The following is a 21751-nucleotide window of genomic DNA, read 5'->3' on the forward strand; positions in this document are numbered from 1 at the left end:
GGGAGGAGTTTTGGCCTGCCCTGTGACATCACCCTGCGATACATTTCAAATAGAAACAGTTTCAAACCTCTCTGCCAATAACAGCTAGTTTAAAGTTTTCCCCAGCCCCACTCAGACCTCTACTAGACAGTCCCAGCTCATTTCCTGCTTGACAAATTGCTCTATTTGTGAAGAAGCTAAATTTGTAAAAAAAAAAATATATATATATAATGTTTTTTGTTGAACACATTCACAGTAAGTTACTTAATTGTTCCCCAGAAATGATTTGATATTGAGATAAAAACGGTGGCATTGTACTTTTAATACTGATGTCTTTGAAGATATATTATTGTCTAGTGTAGGCTTTTGCGGTATACCGTGTATACTGTGTACCGGGGTGTTATGAAATAGCCACGAGGTGGTTTTTCAATACCGCCAATACTGTTGAAACTATTTCTTTGAAGTTTTTCTATACAGTTTCATATTTGTAGCTACTTTTTAAGTAAATACCTGCAGTCAACTTGTGCAATATGTTACAAGATAACGCAGATTGGGTTCTTTATTTCACCTGTCACATTATTTGACATTATTAAGCTTACCGTAGTTCCCAGAATAGTTGAGCCAATCACGTTTTACTTTATAAATAGCACAACTGGTGAGAGCGGGAGCCGGTGAGTCAAGCTGTATTGACAGGGGTTGCGTTTTATATTGAAAGTCACCAGTTGTTTTTTTCGTCAACAGAGTTGCCAGGGATGTGCAACTATAGTTTTCCTTCACAGAAAGTACATTAGTGCAACACATTCGGCAGAAAATAGCTTATTTTTCATCAGATGAGACCAGAAGCGCAATGCTATTTGGCTGGTAGGCTAAATCAGCTTACAACGAAAAAGTACAGTATTTTCTTACAAAAACTTTTCTAGCCATCATATTTCTAATGTTTATCATAGAGAGAATGTATCCAGCTACTTTTCCTAATGTTAATCTTACATTTTACCAAAGAAAAGTATGCTGGCTACACTGAGAAAAGTGCTGGAGTAAGTAAAGTAGCCGCACATCAGTCAGAGCTCCTCTGTCTGCTGGTAGAATGCCCGTTCATGTGCAACTGAAGCGCAACATTTGTCTGATGCTGAGCAGAAATCACAATAAGAATCATTTTAGATCCGCGTTTACAAAATGCAGCAAGATATTTCTTATGCATTTATATATTTTTTCCTGTGTGTAAAACTAAGAATTCTGCATTAATGCGACCCCTAAGTTTATTTTGCTAGTTGTCTAAGTAAGTTACTGAATGAATAAGGTGATGGGACATCATATTGTGTTGTCTTTCTGCCGTGTTTGAGAAGTCAGCTTCGTTCGATCTTCTTCGAGCAGAGCAGGCAGTCCCGTTGCCCTAGCAACTCCGGACTCCACACAGACACAGCATTTACACCTGCTGCTCCAGAGCCAGTACTGTTCATTTGCACAATGTCTCTTGTTCACATTCGCTTGCAAATGTCCAAACTCACCAAAAATTACAATCGGTATCTCCTATATATGTATAAGTATTGAGCTGGACTGGATGTCTCTTAATAAAAAATGCTTTCGTTTGTGCTCGTTGGCATATTTAGCTAGCAGCCTCTATGGAAATTTGCTATCATTTGTGCTAATTTTGTTAGCATTCTGGTAACAGACTCCCAAAGGGCTTCTAATTTCTTGGCGCCCCCTTCTGTACTAAGCCTGTAATACCATAAATTCCTGCCTGAGAGAAGGACGTTATGATGATATACAAATCTGAATACCGCCCAACCCTTGTCTAGTGTCCCCTAAAATCACCTTTCTTGCTCACGTACAACCTGAAGTCATCAGGAACCTCTTTGTCTCTGAAATCATGACATCAACTGTGTCTCTGAGCTGGATTGAACCATTGGGAAACAGCTCCTTCTATAGAGTAGAGTGGACTGATGGCAGTAGAGATATGAATTGAACTACCATTGAGACAGCCTTTAATGTAACTGAGCTGACTACTGGAGTGCAATACAGACTCATAGTTGCTGCAGTCGCTGCTGATAAGACTACTGAAGGATTACTCATCATGTTTAACCAGTATATCTGTCAGTCACTGTAGTTTTGGTTCACATAATTTTCTCTTTTGAAGGGAGTGTAGACTCCAACTGATCCAGAATATTTAGGAAATGTGTTTATCTGCAATCAACTGCAAAATTGGGCTTGGATAGTATGATTAAGTGCTTGTCCTTTATTGAAAACTCCTTTTTTTGTCCCCAAAACGTTTCATGTCATTGATAATGCTTACTATCTTTAAATATGTTTTTAGAGGTACCATTTTTGTGTCCTACATACTGACCTTAAATGTATGTAGAATTAGCATGCTTCTGATCATATATATAGACTGTATGGTGATTACCATGAATAATAATGATTCTGGTGATCTTTTCCCAAAATATAACTTTCTTGCACGCACAGAGCCTGCAGTCATCAGGAACCTGACTGTCACTGAAATCACAACATCATCTGTGTCTCTGAGCTGGATTGAACCATTGGGAAACAGCTCCTTCTATAGAGTAGAATGGACTAATGGCAGTAGAGATATGAATACAACTACCAATGTGACAGCCTTTAATGTAACTGAGCTGACTGCTGGAGTGAAATACACATTCAGGGTCACTGCAGTGGCTGGTGATAATATAACTGAAGGAAAAGCTCAGGAGAAAGCACTCTTTACAAGTAAGCCTTTTCATTGGAATGGTCTTAATATTTTCTCTGAAGTGGAACCATGTAATGATTATGTTAATATCTGTATTTAACAATGAGAGGGCAATAAGAGGAAGGGTAAGGTCCTCTTTCTTTTTTGGAATCAAAAGTGTTGAAATCCTGGGATAGAGTACTGTAGGTAGGTACTAGGTAATCTAATGGTGTGTTCTTCTCCCAAAATGTAAATTTCTTGCGTGCACAGAACCTGAAGTCATCAGGAACCTTAGTGTCTCTGAAATCACAACATCATCTGTGTCTCTAAGCTGGATTGAACCATTGGGAAACAGATCCTTCTATAGAGTAGAATGGACTGGTGGCAGTAGAGACATGAATACAACTACCAATGAGACAGCTTTTAACGTAACTGAGCTGACTGCTGGAGTGAAGTACACATTCAGGGTCACTGCAATGGCTGGAGATGAGATGACTGAAGGCAAAAATATCAGTGTTTCACTCTTTACAAGTAAGATGAAGTTTAAATTGTCTGGACTCTATTTCTTAACTGCTTTATGCAACGTTCTGTATCTGATATTTTTGAGTTGTAGAACTCTTGGTCTTAACGGACATTTTTCATGTCTAAAGGCTGATCCATACCTCTGGGCAGTGGATATTAGAGGCTGATCCATACCTCTGGGCAGTGGATATTGTGGCCGTTAAAGGCTCAGTGTAGTCACGTGATTTTCCTGTGTATTGTATTTTTCTACACTGTGATGTTGGAATAACATTCTGAAATGCTGAAGATTATGTTAATTCCCTTTTAATGTAGGAGCTGTTTGAAAGAAAACGCCTGACATTTCAATCTGTTTTGGTGGGAGGAGTTTTGGCCTGCCCTGTGACATCACCCTGCGATACATTTCAAATAGAAACAGTTTCAAACCTCTCTGCCAATAACAGCTAGTTTAAAGTTTTCCCCAGCCCCACTCAGACCTCTACTAGACAGTCCCAGCTCATTTCCTGCTTGACAAATTGCTCTATTTGTGAAGAAGCTAAATTTGTAAAAAAAAAAATATATATATATAATGTTTTTTGTTGAACACATTCACAGTAAGTTACTTAATTGTTCCCCAGAAATGATTTGATATTGAGATAAAAACGGTGGCATTGTACTTTTAATACTGATGTCTTTGAAGATATATTATTGTCTAGTGTAGGCTTTTGCGGTATACCGTGTATACTGTGTACCGGGGTGTTATGAAATAGCCACGAGGTGGTTTTTCAATACCGCCAATACTGTTGAAACTATTTCTTTGAAGTTTTTCTATACAGTTTCATATTTGTAGCTACTTTTTAAGTAAATACCTGCAGTCAACTTGTGCAATATGTTACAAGATAACGCAGATTGGGTTCTTTATTTCACCTGTCACATTATTTGACATTATTAAGCTTACCGTAGTTCCCAGAATAGTTGAGCCAATCACGTTTTACTTTATAAATAGCACAACTGGTGAGAGCGGGAGCCGGTGAGTCAAGCTGTATTGACAGGGGTTGCGTTTTATATTGAAAGTCACCAGTTGTTTTTTTCGTCAACAGAGTTGCCAGGGATGTGCAACTATAGTTTTCCTTCACAGAAAGTACATTAGTGCAACACATTCGGCAGAAAATAGCTTATTTTTCATCAGATGAGACCAGAAGCGCAATGCTATTTGGCTGGTAGGCTAAATCAGCTTACAACGAAAAAGTACAGTCTTTTCTTACAAAAACTTTTCTAGCCATCATATTTCTAATGTTTATCATAGAGAGAATGTATCCAGCTACTTTTCCTAATGTTTTTCTTAAAGTTAATCTTACATTTTACCAAAGAAAAGTACGCTGGCTACACTGAGAAAAGTGCTGGAGTAAAGTAGCCGCACATCAGTCAGAGCTCCTCTGTCTGCTGGTAGAATGCCCGTTCATGTGCAACTGAAGCGCAACATTTGTCTGATGCTGAGCAGAAATCACAATAAGAATCATTTTAGATCCGCGTTTACAAAATGCAGCAAGATATTTCTTATGCATTTATATATTTTTCTTGTGTGTATAACTAAGAATTCTGCATTAATGCGACCCCTAAGTTTATTTAACTAGTTGTCTAAGTAAGTGACTGAATGAATAAGGTGATCATATTGTGTTGTCTTTCTGCCGTGTTTGAGAAGCTAAAGGCCTTTTGGATGAGTTATCTGTACAGCTGCCACAACTATCTTTCGATTTCCTTGAGTTTTTTCTCTTGTCTGTTCTCGGCCCGTTGTTTTCTCCCCCATCAGCCCGTCTGCTTCCATCTTCTTCGAGCAGAGCAGACAGTCCCGTTGCCCTAGCAACTCCGGACTCCACACAGACACAGCATTTACACCTGCTGCTCCAGAGCCAGTACTGTTCATTTGCACAATGTCTCTTGTTCACATTCGCTTGCAAATGTCCAAACTCACCAAAAATTACAATCGGTATCTCCTATATATGTATAAGTATTGAGCTGGACTGCCTGTCTCTTAATAAAAAATGCTTTCGTTTGTGCTCGTTGTCATATTTAGCTAGCAACCTCCATGGAAATTTGCTATCATTTGTGCTAATTTTGTTAGCATTCTGGTAACAGACTCCCAAGGGGCTTCTAATTTCTTGGCGCCCCCTTCTGTACTAAGCCTGTAATACCGTAAATTCCTGCCTGAGAGAAGGACGTTATGATGATATACAAATCTGAATACTGCCCAACCCTTGTCTAGTGTCCCCTAAAATCACCTTTCTTGCTCACGTACAACCTGAAGTCATCAGGAACCGCTTTGTCTCTGAAATCCCGACATCTTCTGTGTCTCTGAGCTGGATTGAACCATTGGAAAAATGCTCCTTCTATAGAGTAGAGTGGACTGATGGCAGTAGAGATATGAATTGAACTACCATTGAGACAGCCTTTAATGTAACTGAGCTGACTACTGGAGTGCAATACAGACTCATAGTTGCTGCAGTCGCTGCTGATAAGACTACTGAAGGATTACTCATCATGTTTAACCAGTATATCTGTCAGTCACTGTAGTTTTGGTTCACATAATTTTCTCTTTTGAAGGGAGTGTAGACTCCAACTGATCCAGAATATTTAGGAAATGTGTTTATCTGCAATCAACTGCAAAATTGGGCTTGGATAGTATGATTAAGTGCTTGTCCTTTATTGAAAACTCCTTTTTTTTGTCCCCAAAACGTTTCATGTCATTGATAATGCTTACTATCTTTAAATATGTTTTTAGAGGTACCATTTTTGTGTCCTACATACTGACCTTAAATGTATGTAGAATTAGCATGCTTCTGATCATATATATAGACTGTATGGTGATTACCATGAATAATAATGATTCTGGTGATCTTTTCCCAAAATATAACTTTCTTGCACGCACAGAGCCTGCAGTCATCAGGAACCTGACTGTCACTGAAATCACAACATCATCTGTGTCTCTGAGCTGGATTGAACCATTGGGAAACAGCTCCTTCTATAGAGTAGAATGGACTAATGGCAGTAGAGATATGAATACAACTACCAATGTGACAGCCTTTAATGTAACTGAGCTGACTGCTGGAGTGAAATACACATTCAGGGTCACTGCAGTGGCTGGTGATAATATAACTGAAGGAAAAGCTCAGGAGAAAGCACTCTTTACAAGTAAGCCTTTTCATTGGAATGGTCTTAATATTTTCTCTGAAGTGGAACCATGTAATGATTATGTTAATATCTGTATTTAACAATGAGAGGGCAATAAGAGGAAGGGTAAGGTCCTCTTTCTTTTTTGGAATCAAAAGTGTTGAAATCCTGGGATAGAGTACTGTAGGTAGGTACTAGGTAATCTAATGGTGTGTTCTTCTCCCAAAATGTAAATTTCTTGCGTGCACAGAACCTGAAGTCATCAGGAACCTTAGTGTCTCTGAAATCACAACATCATCTGTGTCTCTAAGCTGGATTGAACCATTGGGAAACAGATCCTTCTATAGAGTAGAATGGACTGGTGGCAGTAGAGACATGAATACAACTACCAATGAGACAGCTTTTAACGTAACTGAGCTGACTGCTGGAGTGAAGTACACATTCAGGGTCACTGCAATGGCTGGAGATGAGATGACTGAAGGCAAAAATATCAGTGTTTCACTCTTTACAAGTAAGATGAAGTTTAAATTGTCTGGACTCTATTTCTTAACTGCTTTATGCAACGTTCTGTATCTGATATTTTTGAGTTGTAGAACTCTTGGTCTTAACGGACATTTTTCATGTCTAGAGGCTGATCCATACCTCTGGGCAGTGGATATTAGAGGCTGATCCATACCTCTGGGCAGTGGATATTGTGGCCGTTAAAGGCTCAGTGTAGTCACGTGATTTTCCTGTGTATTGTATTTTTCTACACTGTGATGTTGGAATAACATTCTGAAATGCTGAAGATTATGTTAATTCCCTTTTAATGTAGGAGCTGTTTGAAAGAAAACGCCTGACATTTCAATCTGTTTTGGTGGGAGGAGTTTTGGCCTGCCCTGTGACATCACCCTGCAATACATTTCAAATAGAAACAGTTTCAAACCTCTCTGCCAATAACAGCTAGTTTAAAGTTTTCCCCAGCCCCACTCAGACCTCTACTAGACAGTCCCAGCTCATTTCCTGCTTGACAAATTGCTCTATTTGTGAAGATGCTAAATTTGTAAAAAAATATATATATATATATAATGTTTTTTGTTGAACACATTCACAGTAAGTTACTTAATTGTTCCCCAGAAATGATTTGATATTGAGATAAAAACGGTGGCATTGTACTTTTAATACTGATGTCTTTGAAGATATATTATTGTCTAGTGTAGGCTTTTGCGGTATACCGTGTATACTGTGTACCGGGGTGTTATGAAATAGCCACGAGGTGGTTTTTCAATACCGCCAATACTGTTGAAACTATTTCTTTGAAGTTTTTCTATACAGTTTCATATTTGTAGCTACTTTTTAAGTAAATACCTGCAGTCAACTTGTGCAATATGTTACAAGATAACGCAGATTGGGTTCTTTATTTCACCTGTCACATTATTTGACATTATTAAGCTTACCGTAGTTCCCCAGAATAGTTGAGCCAGTCACGTTTTACTTTATAAATAGCACAACTGGTGAGAGCGGGAGCCGGTGAGTCAAGCTGTGTATTGACAGGGGTTGCGTTTTATATTGAAAGTCACCAGTTGTTTTTTTCGTCAACAGAGTTGCCAGGGATGTGCAACTATAGTTTTCCTTCACAGAAAGTACATTAGTGCAACACATTCGGCAGAAAATAGCTTATTTTTCATCAGATGACACCAGAAGCGCAATGCTATTTGGCTGGTAGGCTAAATCAGCTTACAACGAAAAAGTACAGTCTTTTCTTACAAAAACTTTTCTAGCCATCATATTTCTAATGTTTATCATAGAGAGAATGTATCCAGCTACTTTTCCTAATGTTTTTCTTAAAGTTAATCTTACATTTTACCAAAGAAAAGTACGCTGGCTACACTGAGAAAAGTGCTGGAGTAAAGTAGCCGCACATCAGTCAGAGCTCCTCTGTCTGCTGGTAGAATGCCCGTTCATGTGCAACTGAAGCGCAACATTTGTCTGATGCTGAGCAGAAATCACAATAAGAATCATTTTAGATCCGCGTTTACAAAATGCAGCAAGATATTTCTTATGCATTTATATATTTTTCTTGTGTGTATAACTAAGAATTCTGCATTAATGCGACCCCTAAGTTTATTTAACTAGTTGTCTAAGTAAGTGACTGAATGAATAAGGTGATCATATTGTGTTGTCTTTCTGCCGTGTTTGAGAAGCTAAAGGCCTTTTGGATGAGTTATCTGTACAGCTGCCACAACTATCTTTCGATTTCCTTGAGTTTTTTCTCTTGTCTGTTCTCGGCCCGTTGTTTTCTCCCCCATCAGCCCGTCTGCTTCCATCTTCTTCGAGCAGAGCAGACAGTCCCGTTGCCCTAGCAACTCCGGACTCCACACAGACACAGCATTTACACCTGCTGCTCCAGAGCCAGTACTGTTCATTTGCACAATGTCTCTTGTTCACATTCGCTTGCAAATGTCCAAACTCACCAAAAATTACAATCGGTATCTCCTATATATGTATAAGTATTGAGCTGGACTGCCTGTCTCTTAATAAAAAATGCTTTCGTTTGTGCTCGTTGTCATATTTAGCTAGCAACCTCCATGGAAATTTGCTATCATTTGTGCTAATTTTGTTAGCATTCTGGTAACAGACTCCCAAGGGGCTTCTAATTTCTTGGCGCCCCCTTCTGTACTAAGCCTGTAATACCGTAAATTCCTGCCTGAGAGAAGGACGTTATGATGATATACAAATCTGAATACTGCCCAACCCTTGTCTAGTGTCCCCTAAAATCACCTTTCTTGCTCACGTACAACCTGAAGTCATCAGGAACCGCTTTGTCTCTGAAATCCCGACATCTTCTGTGTCTCTGAGCTGGATTGAACCATTGGAAAAATGCTCCTTCTATAGAGTAGAGTGGACTGATGGCAGTAGAGATATGAATTGAACTACCATTGAGACAGCCTTTAATGTAACTGAGCTGACTACTGGAGTGCAATACAGACTCATAGTTGCTGCAGTCGCTGCTGATAAGACTACTGAAGGATTACTCATCATGTTTAACCAGTATATCTGTCAGTCACTGTAGTTTTGGTTCACATAATTTTCTCTTTTGAAGGGAGTGTAGACTCCAACTGATCCAGAATATTTAGGAAATGTGTTTATCTGCAATCAACTGCAAAATTGGGCTTGGATAGTATGATTAAGTGCTTGTCCTTTATTGAAAACTCCTTTTTTTGTCCCCAAAACGTTTCATGTCATTGATAATGCTTACTATCTTTAAATATGTTTTTAGAGGTACCATTTTTGTGTCCTACATACTGACCTTAAATGTATGTAGAATTAGCATGCTTCTGATCATATATATAGACTGTATGGTGATTACCATGAATAATAATGATTCTGGTGATCTTTTCCCAAAATATAACTTTCTTGCACGCACAGAGCCTGCAGTCATCAGGAACCTGACTGTCACTGAAATCACAACATCATCTGTGTCTCTGAGCTGGATTGAACCATTGGGAAACAGCTCCTTCTATAGAGTAGAATGGACTAATGGCAGTAGAGATATGAATACAACTACCAATGTGACAGCCTTTAATGTAACTGAGCTGACTGCTGGAGTGAAATACACATTCAGGGTCACTGCAGTGGCTGGTGATAATATAACTGAAGGAAAAGCTCAGGAGAAAGCACTCTTTACAAGTAAGCCTTTTCATTGGAATGGTCTTAATATTTTCTCTGAAGTGGAACCATGTAATGATTATGTTAATATCTGTATTTAACAATGAGAGGGCAATAAGAGGAAGGGTAAGGTCCTCTTTCTTTTTTGGAATCAAAAGTGTTGAAATCCTGGGATAGAGTACTGTAGGTAGGTACTAGGTAATCTAATGGTGTGTTCTTCTCCCAAAATGTAAATTTCTTGCGTGCACAGAACCTGAAGTCATCAGGAACCTTAGTGTCTCTGAAATCACAACATCATCTGTGTCTCTAAGCTGGATTGAACCATTGGGAAACAGATCCTTCTATAGAGTAGAATGGACTGGTGGCAGTAGAGACATGAATACAACTACCAATGAGACAGCTTTTAACGTAACTGAGCTGACTGCTGGAGTGAAGTACACATTCAGGGTCACTGCAATGGCTGGAGATGAGATGACTGAAGGCAAAAATATCAGTGTTTCACTCTTTACAAGTACGATGAAGTTTAAATTGTCTGGACTCTATTTCTTAACTGCTTTATGCAACGTTCTGTATCTGATATTTTTGAGTTGTAGAACTCTTGGTCTTAACGGACATTTTTCATGTCTAAAGGCTGATCCATACCTCTGGGCAGTGGATATTAGAGGCTGATCCATACCTCTGGGCAGTGGATATTGTGGCCGTTAAAGGCTCAGTGTAGTCACGTGATTTTCCTGTGTATTGTATTTTTCTACACTGTGATGTTGGAATAACATTCTGAAATGCTGAAGATTATGTTAATTCCCTTTTAATGTAGGAGCTGTTTGAAAGAAAACGCCTGACATTTCAATCTGTTTTGGTGGGAGGAGTTTTGGCCTGCCCTGTGACATCACCCTGCGATACATTTCAAATAGAAACAGTTTCAAACCTCTCTGCCAATAACAGCTAGTTTAAAGTTTTTCCCAGCCCCACTCAGACCTCTACTAGACAGTCCCAGCTCATTTCCTGCTTGACAAATTGCTCTATTTGTGAAGAAGCTAAATTTGTAAAAAAAAATATATATATATATAATGTTTTTTGTTGAACACATTCACAGTAAGTTACTTAATTGTTCCCCAGAAATGATTTGATATTGAGATAAAAACTGCGGCATTGTACTTTTAATACTGATGTCTTTGAAGATATATTATTGTCTAGTGTAGGCTTTTGCGGTATACCGTGTATACTGTGTACCGGGGTGTTATGAAATAGCCACGAGGTGGTTTTTCAATACCGCCAATACTGTTGAAACTATTTCTTTGAAGTTTTTCTATACAGTTTCATATTTGTAGCTACTTTTTAAGTAAATACCTGCAGTCAACTTGTGCAATATGTTACAAGATAACGCAGATTGGGTTCTTTATTTCACCTGTCACATTATTTGACATTATTAAGCTTACCGTAGTTCCCCAGAATAGTTGAGCCAGTCACGTTTTACTTTATAAATAGCACAACTGGTGAGAGCGGGAGCCGGTGAGTCAAGCTGTATTGACAGGGGTTGCGTTTTATATTGAAAGTCACCAGTTGTTTTTTTCGTCAACAGAGTTGCCAGGGATGTGCAACTATAGTTTTCCTTCACAGAAAGTACATTAGTGCAACACATTCGGCAGAAAATAGCTTATTTTTCATCAGATGAGACCAGAAGCGCAATGCTATTTGGCTGGTAGGCTAAATCAGCTTACAACGAAAAAGTACAGTCTTTTCTTACAAAAACTTTTCTAGCCATCATATTTCTAATGTTTATCATAGAGAGAATGTATCCAGCTACTTTTCCTAATGTTAATCTTACATTTTACCAAAGAAAAGTATGCTGGCTACACTGAGAAAAGTGCTGGAGTAAGTAAAGTAGCCGCACATCAGTCAGAGCTCCTCTGTCTGCTGGTAGAATGCCCGTTCATGTGCAACTGAAGCGCAACATTTGTCTGATGCTGAGCAGAAATCACAATAAGAATCATTTTAGATCCGCGTTTACAAAATGCAGCAAGATATTTCTTATGCATTTATATATTTTTTCCTGTGTGTAAAACTAAGAATTCTGCATTAATGCGACCCCTAAGTTTATTTTGCTAGTTGTCTAAGTAAGTTACTGAATGAATAAGGTGATGGGACATCATATTGTGTTGTCTTTCTGCCGTGTTTGAGAAGTCAGCTTCGTTCGATCTTCTTCGAGCAGAGCAGGCAGTCCCGTTGCCCTAGCAACTCCGGACTCCACAGGACACAGCATTTACACCTGCTGCTCCAGAGCCAGTACTGTTCATTTGCACAATGTCTCTTGTTCACATTCGCTTGCAAATGTCCAAACTCACCAAAAATTACAATCGGTATCTCCTATATATGTATAAGTATTGAGCTGGACTGGATGTCTCTTAATAAAAAATGCTTTCGTTTGTGCTCGTTGGCATATTTAGCTAGCAGCCTCTATGGAAATTTGCTATCATTTGTGCTAATTTTGTTAGCATTCTGGTAACAGACTCCCAAAGGGCTTCTAATTTCTTGGCGCCCCCTTCTGTACTAAGCCTGTAATACCATAAATTCCTGCCTGAGAGAAGGACGTTATGATGATATACAAATCTGAATACCGCCCAACCCTTGTCTAGTGTCCCCTAAAATCACCTTTCTTGCTCACGTACAACCTGAAGTCATCAGGAACCTCTTTGTCTCTGAAATCATGACATCAACTGTGTCTCTGAGCTGGATTGAACCATTGGGAAACAGCTCCTTCTATAGAGTAGAGTGGACTGATGGCAGTAGAGATATGAATTGAACTACCATTGAGACAGCCTTTAATGTAACTGAGCTGACTACTGGAGTGCAATACAGACTCATAGTTGCTGCAGTCGCTGCTGATAAGACTACTGAAGGATTACTCATCATGTTTAACCAGTATATCTGTCAGTCACTGTAGTTTTGGTTCACATAATTTTCTCTTTTGAAGGGAGTGTAGACTCCAACTGATCCAGAATATTTAGGAAATGTGTTTATCTGCAATCAACTGCAAAATTGGGCTTGGATAGTATGATTAAGTGCTTGTCCTTTATTGAAAACTCCTTTTTTTGTCCCCAAAACGTTTCATGTCATTGATAATGCTTACTATCTTTAAATATGTTTTTAGAGGTACCATTTTTGTGTCCTACATACTGACCTTAAATGTATGTAGAATTAGCATGCTTCTGATCATATATATAGACTGTATGGTGATTACCATGAATAATAATGATTCTGGTGATCTTTTCCCAAAATATAACTTTCTTGCACGCACAGAGCCTGCAGTCATCAGGAACCTGACTGTCACTGAAATCACAACATCATCTGTGTCTCTGAGCTGGATTGAACCATTGGGAAACAGCTCCTTCTATAGAGTAGAATGGACTAATGGCAGTAGAGATATGAATACAACTACCAATGTGACAGCCTTTAATGTAACTGAGCTGACTGCTGGAGTGAAATACACATTCAGGGTCACTGCAGTGGCTGGTGATAATATAACTGAAGGAAAAGCTCAGGAGAAAGCACTCTTTACAAGTAAGCCTTTTCATTGGAATGGTCTTAATATTTTCTCTGAAGTGGAACCATGTAATGATTATGTTAATATCTGTATTTAACAATGAGAGGGCAATAAGAGGAAGGGTAAGGTCCTCTTTCTTTTTTGGAATCAAAAGTGTTGAAATCCTGGGATAGAGTACTGTAGGTAGGTACTAGGTAATCTAATGGTGTGTTCTTCTCCCAAAATGTAAATTTCTTGCGTGCACAGAACCTGAAGTCATCAGGAACCTTAGTGTCTCTGAAATCACAACATCATCTGTGTCTCTAAGCTGGATTGAACCATTGGGAAACAGATCCTTCTATAGAGTAGAATGGACTGGTGGCAGTAGAGACATGAATACAACTACCAATGAGACAGCTTTTAACGTAACTGAGCTGACTGCTGGAGTGAAGTACACATTCAGGGTCACTGCAATGGCTGGAGATGAGATGACTGAAGGCAAAAATATCAGTGTTTCACTCTTTACAAGTAAGATGAAGTTTAAATTGTCTGGACTCTATTTCTTAACTGCTTTATGCAACGTTCTGTATCTGATATTTTTGAGTTGTAGAACTCTTGGTCTTAACGGACATTTTTCATGTCTAGAGGCTGATCCATACCTCTGGGCAGTGGATATTAGAGGCTGATCCATACCTCTGGGCAGTGGATATTGTGGCCGTTAAAGGCTCAGTGTAGTCACGTGATTTTCCTGTGTATTGTATTTTTCTACACTGTGATGTTGGAATAACATTCTGAAATGCTGAAGATTATGTTAATTCCCTTTTAATGTAGGAGCTGTTTGAAAGAAAACGCCTGACATTTCAATCTGTTTTGGTGGGAGGAGTTTTGGCCTGCCCTGTGACATCACCCTGCGATACATTTCAAATAGAAACAGTTTCAAACCTCTCTGCCAATAACAGCTAGTTTAAAGTTTTCCCCAGCCCCACTCAGACCTCTACTAGACAGTCCCAGCTCATTTCCTGCTTGACAAATTGCTCTATTTGTGAAGAAGCTAAATTTGTAAAAAAAAATATATATATATATAATGTTTTTTGTTGAACACATTCACAGTAAGTTACTTAATTGTTCCCCAGAAATGATTTGATATTGAGATAAAAACGGTGGCATTGTACTTTTAATACTGATGTCTTTGAAGATATATTATTGTCTAGTGTAGGCTTTTGCGGTATACCGTGTATACTGTGTACCGGGGTGTTATGAAATAGCCACGAGGTGGTTTTTCAATACCGCCAATACTGTTGAAACTATTTCTTTGAAGTTTTTCTATACAGTTTCATATTTGTAGCTACTTTTTAAGTAAATACCTGCAGTCAACTTGTGCAATATGTTACAAGATAACGCAGATTGGGTTCTTTATTTCACCTGTCACATTATTTGACATTATTAAGCTTACCGTAGTTCCCAGAATAGTTGAGCCAATCACGTTTTACTTTATAAATAGCACAACTGGTGAGAGCGGGAGCCGGTGAGTCAAGCTGTATTGACAGGGGTTGCGTTTTATATTGAAAGTCACCAGTTGTTTTTTTCGTCAACAGAGTTGCCAGGGATGTGCAACTATAGTTTTCCTTCACAGAAAGTACATTAGTGCAACACATTCGGCAGAAAATAGCTTATTTTTCATCAGATGAGACCAGAAGCGCAATGCTATTTGGCTGGTAGGCTAAATCAGCTTACAACGAAAAAGTACAGTCTTTTCTTACAAAAACTTTTCTAGCCATCATATTTCTAATGTTTATCATAGAGAGAATGTATCCAGCTACTTTTCCTAATGTTTTTCTTAAAGTTAATCTTACATTTTACCAAAGAAAAGTACGCTGGCTACACTGAGAAAAGTGCTGGAGTAAAGTAGCCGCACATCAGTCAGAGCTCCTCTGTCTGCTGGTAGAATGCCCGTTCATGTGCAACTGAAGCGCAACATTTGTCTGATGCTGAGCAGAAATCACAATAAGAATCATTTTAGATCCGCGTTTACAAAATGCAGCAAGATATTTCTTATGCATTTATATATTTTTCTTGTGTGTATAACTAAGAATTCTGCATTAATGCGACCCCTAAGTTTATTTAACTAGTTGTCTAAGTAAGTGACTGAATGAATAAGGTGATCATATTGTGTTGTCTTTCTGCCGTGTTTGAGAAGCTAAAGGCCTTTTGGATGAGTTATCTGTACAGCTGCCACAACTATCTTTCGATTTCCTTGAGTTTTTTCTCTTGTCTGTTCTCGGCCCGTTGTTTTCTCCCCCATCAGCCCGTCTGCTTCCATCTTCTTCGAGCAGAGCAGACAGTCCCGTTGCCCTAGCAACTCCGGACTCCACACAGACACAGCATTTACACCTGCTGCTCCAGAGCCAGTACTGTTCATTTGCACAATGTCTCTTGTTCACATTCGCTTGCAAATGTCCAAACTCACCAAAAATTACAATCGGTATCTCCTATATATGTATAAGTATTGAGCTGGACTGCCTGTCTCTTAATAAAAAATGCTTTCGTTTGTGCTCGTTGTCATATTTAGCTAGCAACCTCCATGGAAATTTGCTATCATTTGTGCTAATTTTGTTAGCATTCTGGTAACAGACTCCCAAGGGGCTTCTAATTTCTTGGCGCCCCCTTCTGTACTAAGCCTGTAATACCGTAAATTCCTGCCTGAGAGAAGGACGTTATGATGATATACAAATCTGAATACTGCCCAACCCTTGTCTAGTGTCCCCTAAAATCACCTTTCTTGCTCACGTACAACCTGAAGTCATCAGGAACCGCTTTGTCTCTGAAATCCCGACATCTTCTGTGTCTCTGAGCTGGATTGAACCATTGGAAAAATGCTCCTTCTATAGAGTAGAGTGGACTGATGGCAGTAGAGATATGAATTGAACTACCATTGAGACAGCCTTTAATGTAACTGAGCTGACTACTGGAGTGCAATACAGACTCATAGTTGCTGCAGTCGCTGCTGATAAGACTACTGAAGGATTACTCATCATGTTTAACCAGTATATCTGTCAGTCACTGTAGTTTTGGTTCACATAATTTTCTCTTTTGAAGGGAGTGTAGACTCCAACTGATCCAGAATATTTAGGAAATGTGTTTATCTGCAATCAACTGCAAAATTGGGCTTGGATAGTATGATTAAGTGCTTGTCCTTTATTGAAAACTCCTTTTTTTGTCCCCAAAACGTTTCATGTCATTGATAATGCTTACTATCTTTAAATATGTTTTTAGAGGTACCATTTTTGTGTCCTACATACTGACCTTAAATGTATGTAGAATTAGCATGCTTCTGATCATATATATAGACTGTATGGTGATTACCATGAATAATAATGATTCTGGTGATCTTTTCCCAAAATATAACTTTCTTGCACGCACAGAGCCTGCAGTCATCAGGAACCTGACTGTCACTGAAATCACAACATCATCTGTGTCTCTGAGCTGGATTGAACCATTGGGAAACAGCTCCTTCTATAGAGTAGAATGGACTAATGGCAGTAGAGATATGAATACAACTACCAATGTGACAGCCTTTAATGTAACTGAGCTGACTGCTGGAGTGAAATACACATTCAGGGTCACTGCAGTGGCTGGTGATAATATAACTGAAGGAAAAGCTCAGGAGAAAGCACTCTTTACAAGTAAGCCTTTTCATTGGAATGGTCTTAATATTTTCTCTGAAGTGGAACCATGTAATGATTATGTTAATATCTGTATTTAACAATGAGAGGGCAATAAGAGGAAGGGTAAGGTCCTCTTTCTTTTTTGGAATCAAAAGTGTTGAAATCCTGGGATAGAGTACTGTAGGTAGGTACTAGGTAATCTAATGGTGTGTTCTTCTCCCAAAATGTAAATTTCTTGCGTGCACAGAACCTGAAGTCATCAGGAACCTTAGTGTCTCTGAAATCACAACATCATCTGTGTCTCTAAGCTGGATTGAACCATTGGGAAACAGATCCTTCTATAGAGTAGAATGGACTGGTGGCAGTAGAGACATGAATACAACTACCAATGAGACAGCTTTTAACGTAACTGAGCTGACTGCTGGAGTGAAGTACACATTCAGGGTCACTGCAATGGCTGGAGATGAGATGACTGAAGGCAAAAATATCAGTGTTTCACTCTTTACAAGTAAGATGAAGTTTAAATTGTCTGGACTCTATTTCTTAACTGCTTTATGCAACGTTCTGTATCTGATATTTTTGAGTTGTAGAACTCTTGGTCTTAACGGACATTTTTCATGTCTAGAGGCTGATCCATACCTCTGGGCAGTGGATATTAGAGGCTGATCCATACCTCTGGGCAGTGGATATTGTGGCCGTTAAAGGCTCAGTGTAGTCACGTGATTTTCCTGTGTATTGTATTTTTCTACACTGTGATGTTGGAATAACATTCTGAAATGCTGAAGATTATGTTAATTCCCTTTTAATGTAGGAGCTGTTTGAAAGAAAACGCCTGACATTTCAATCTGTTTTGGTGGGAGGAGTTTTGGCCTGCCCTGTGACATCACCCTGCGATACATTTCAAATAGAAACAGTTTCAAACCTCTCTGCCAATAACAGCTAGTTTAAAGTTTTCCCCAGCCCCACTCAGACCTCTACTAGACAGTCCCAGCTCATTTCCTGCTTGACAAATTGCTCTATTTGTGAAGAAGCTAAATTTGTAAAAAAAAATATATATATATATAATGTTTTTTGTTGAACACATTCACAGTAAGTTACTTAATTGTTCCCCAGAAATGATTTGATATTGAGATAAAAACGGTGGCATTGTACTTTTAATACTGATGTCTTTGAAGATATATTATTGTCTAGTGTAGGCTTTTGCGGTATACCGTGTATACTGTGTACCGGGGTGTTATGAAATAGCCACGAGGTGGTTTTTCAATACCGCCAATACTGTTGAAACTATTTCTTTGAAGTTTTTCTATACAGTTTCATATTTGTAGCTACTTTTTAAGTAAATACCTGCAGTCAACTTGTGCAATATGTTACAAGATAACGCAGATTGGGTTCTTTATTTCACCTGTCACATTATTTGACATTATTAAGCTTACCGTAGTTCCCAGAATAGTTGAGCCAATCACGTTTTACTTTATAAATAGCACAACTGGTGAGAGCGGGAGCCGGTGAGTCAAGCTGTATTGACAGGGGTTGCGTTTTATATTGAAAGTCACCAGTTGTTTTTTTCGTCAACAGAGTTGCCAGGGATGTGCAACTATAGTTTTCCTTCACAGAAAGTACATTAGTGCAACACATTCGGCAGAAAATAGCTTATTTTTCATCAGATGAGACCAGAAGCGCAATGCTATTTGGCTGGTAGGCTAAATCAGCTTACAACGAAAAAGTACAGTCTTTTCTTACAAAAACTTTTCTAGCCATCATATTTCTAATGTTTATCATAGAGAGAATGTATCCAGCTACTTTTCCTAATGTTTTTCTTAAAGTTAATCTTACATTTTACCAAAGAAAAGTACGCTGGCTACACTGAGAAAAGTGCTGGAGTAAAGTAGCCGCACATCAGTCAGAGCTCCTCTGTCTGCTGGTAGAATGCCCGTTCATGTGCAACTGAAGCGCAACATTTGTCTGATGCTGAGCAGAAATCACAATAAGAATCATTTTAGATCCGCGTTTACAAAATGCAGCAAGATATTTCTTATGCATTTATATATTTTTCTTGTGTGTATAACTAAGAATTCTGCATTAATGCGACCCCTAAGTTTATTTAACTAGTTGTCTAAGTAAGTGACTGAATGAATAAGGTGATCATATTGTGTTGTCTTTCTGCCGTGTTTGAGAAGCTAAAGGCCTTTTGGATGAGTTATCTGTACAGCTGCCACAACTATCTTTCGATTTCCTTGAGTTTTTTCTCTTGTCTGTTCTCGGCCCGTTGTTTTCTCCCCCATCAGCCCGTCTGCTTCCATCTTCTTCGAGCAGAGCAGACAGTCCCGTTGCCCTAGCAACTCCGGACTCCACACAGACACAGCATTTACACCTGCTGCTCCAGAGCCAGTACTGTTCATTTGCACAATGTCTCTTGTTCACATTCGCTTGCAAATGTCCAAACTCACCAAAAATTACAATCGGTATCTCCTATATATGTATAAGTATTGAGCTGGACTGCCTGTCTCTTAATAAAAAATGCTTTCGTTTGTGCTCGTTGTCATATTTAGCTAGCAACCTCCATGGAAATTTGCTATCATTTGTGCTAATTTTGTTAGCATTCTGGTAACAGACTCCCAAGGGGCTTCTAATTTCTTGGCGCCCCCTTCTGTACTAAGCCTGTAATACCGTAAATTCCTGCCTGAGAGAAGGACGTTATGATGATATACAAATCTGAATACTGCCCAACCCTTGTCTAGTGTCCCCTAAAATCACCTTTCTTGCTCACGTACAACCTGAAGTCATCAGGAACCGCTTTGTCTCTGAAATCCCGACATCTTCTGTGTCTCTGAGCTGGATTGAACCATTGGAAAAATGCTCCTTCTATAGAGTAGAGTGGACTGATGGCAGTAGAGATATGAATTGAACTACCATTGAGACAGCCTTTAATGTAACTGAGCTGACTACTGGAGTGCAATACAGACTCATAGTTGCTGCAGTCGCTGCTGATAAGACTACTGAAGGATTACTCATCATGTTTAACCAGTATATCTGTCAGTCACTGTAGTTTTGGTTCACATAATTTTCTCTTTTGAAGGGAGTGTAGACTCCAACTGATCCAGAATATTTAGGAAATGTGTTTATCTGCAATCAACTGCAAAATTGGGCTTGGATAGTATGATTAAGTGCTTGTCCTTTATTGAAAACTCCTTTTTTTGTCCCCAAAACGTTTCATGTCATTGATAATGCTTACTATCTTTAAATATGTTTTTAGAGGTACCATTTTTGTGTCCTACATACTGACCTTAAATGTATGTAGAATTAGCATGCTTCTGATCATATATATAGACTGTATGGTGATTACCATGAATAATAATGATTCTGGTGATCTTTTCCCAAAATATAACTTTCTTGCACGCACAGAGCCTGCAGTCATCAGGAACCTGACTGTCACTGAAATCACAACATCATCTGTGTCTCTGAGCTGGATTGAACCATTGGGAAACAGCTCCTTCTATAGAGTAGAATGGACTAATGGCAGTAGAGATATGAATACAACTACCAATGTGACAGCCTTTAATGTAACTGAGCTGACTGCTGGAGTGAAATACACATTCAGGGTCACTGCAGTGGCTGGTGATAATATAACTGAAGGAAAAGCTCAGGAGAAAGCACTCTTTACAAGTAAGCCTTTTCATTGGAATGGTCTTAATATTTTCTCTGAAGTGGAACCATGTAATGATTATGTTAATATCTGTATTTAACAATGAGAGGGCAATAAGAGGAAGGGTAAGGTCCTCTTTCTTTTTTGGAATCAAAAGTGTTGAAATCCTGGGATAGAGTACTGTAGGTAGGTACTAGGTAATCTAATGGTGTGTTCTTCTCCCAAAATGTAAATTTCTTGCGTGCACAGAACCTGAAGTCATCAGGAACCTTAGTGTCTCTGAAATCACAACATCATCTGTGTCTCTAAGCTGGATTGAACCATTGGGAAACAGATCCTTCTATAGAGTAGAATGGACTGGTGGCAGTAGAGACATGAATACAACTACCAATGAGACAGCTTTTAACGTAACTGAGCTGACTGCTGGAGTGAAGTACACATTCAGGGTCACTGCAATGGCTGGAGATGAGATGACTGAAGGCAAAAATATCAGTGTTTCACTCTTTACAAGTAAGATGAAGTTTAAATTGTCTGGACTCTATTTCTTAACTGCTTTATGCAACGTTCTGTATCTGATATTTTTGAGTTGTAGAACTCTTGGTCTTAACGGACATTTTTCATGTCTAGAGGCTGATCCATACCTCTGGGCAGTGGATATTAGAGGCTGATCCATACCTCTGGGCAGTGGATATTGTGGCCGTTAAAGGCTCAGTGTAGTCACGTGATTTTCCTGTGTATTGTATTTTTCTACACTGTGATGTTGGAATAACATTCTGAAATGCTGAAGATTATGTTAATTCCCTTTTAATGTAGGAGCTGTTTGAAAGAAAACGCCTGACATTTCAATCTGTTTTGGTGGGAGGAGTTTTGGCCTGCCCTGTGACATCACCCTGCGATACATTTCAAATAGAAACAGTTTCAAACCTCTCTGCCAATAACAGCTAGTTTAA

General features: G+C 38.9%; 1 protein-coding gene across 1 annotated transcript in view; it reads left to right on the plus strand.

Moving 5' to 3' along the window:
* The window catches only part of LOC139406432 (receptor-type tyrosine-protein phosphatase eta-like), a 126984-nt gene that overhangs the window by 68808 nt on the left and 36425 nt on the right, over positions 1–21751 (plus strand). The window contains exons 11-13 of the mRNA XM_071149003.1: positions 2440–2700; positions 6086–6346; positions 9734–9994. Coding sequence (XP_071005104.1) covers positions 2440–2700; positions 6086–6346; positions 9734–9994 — 783 coding nt within the window. The remainder of the gene's footprint in view (positions 1–2439; positions 2701–6085; positions 6347–9733; positions 9995–21751) is intronic.

This window comes from Oncorhynchus clarkii, chromosome 4, assembly GCF_045791955.1.
Source record: "Oncorhynchus clarkii lewisi isolate Uvic-CL-2024 chromosome 4, UVic_Ocla_1.0, whole genome shotgun sequence".
Taxonomy (NCBI): domain Eukaryota; kingdom Metazoa; phylum Chordata; class Actinopteri; order Salmoniformes; family Salmonidae; genus Oncorhynchus; species Oncorhynchus clarkii.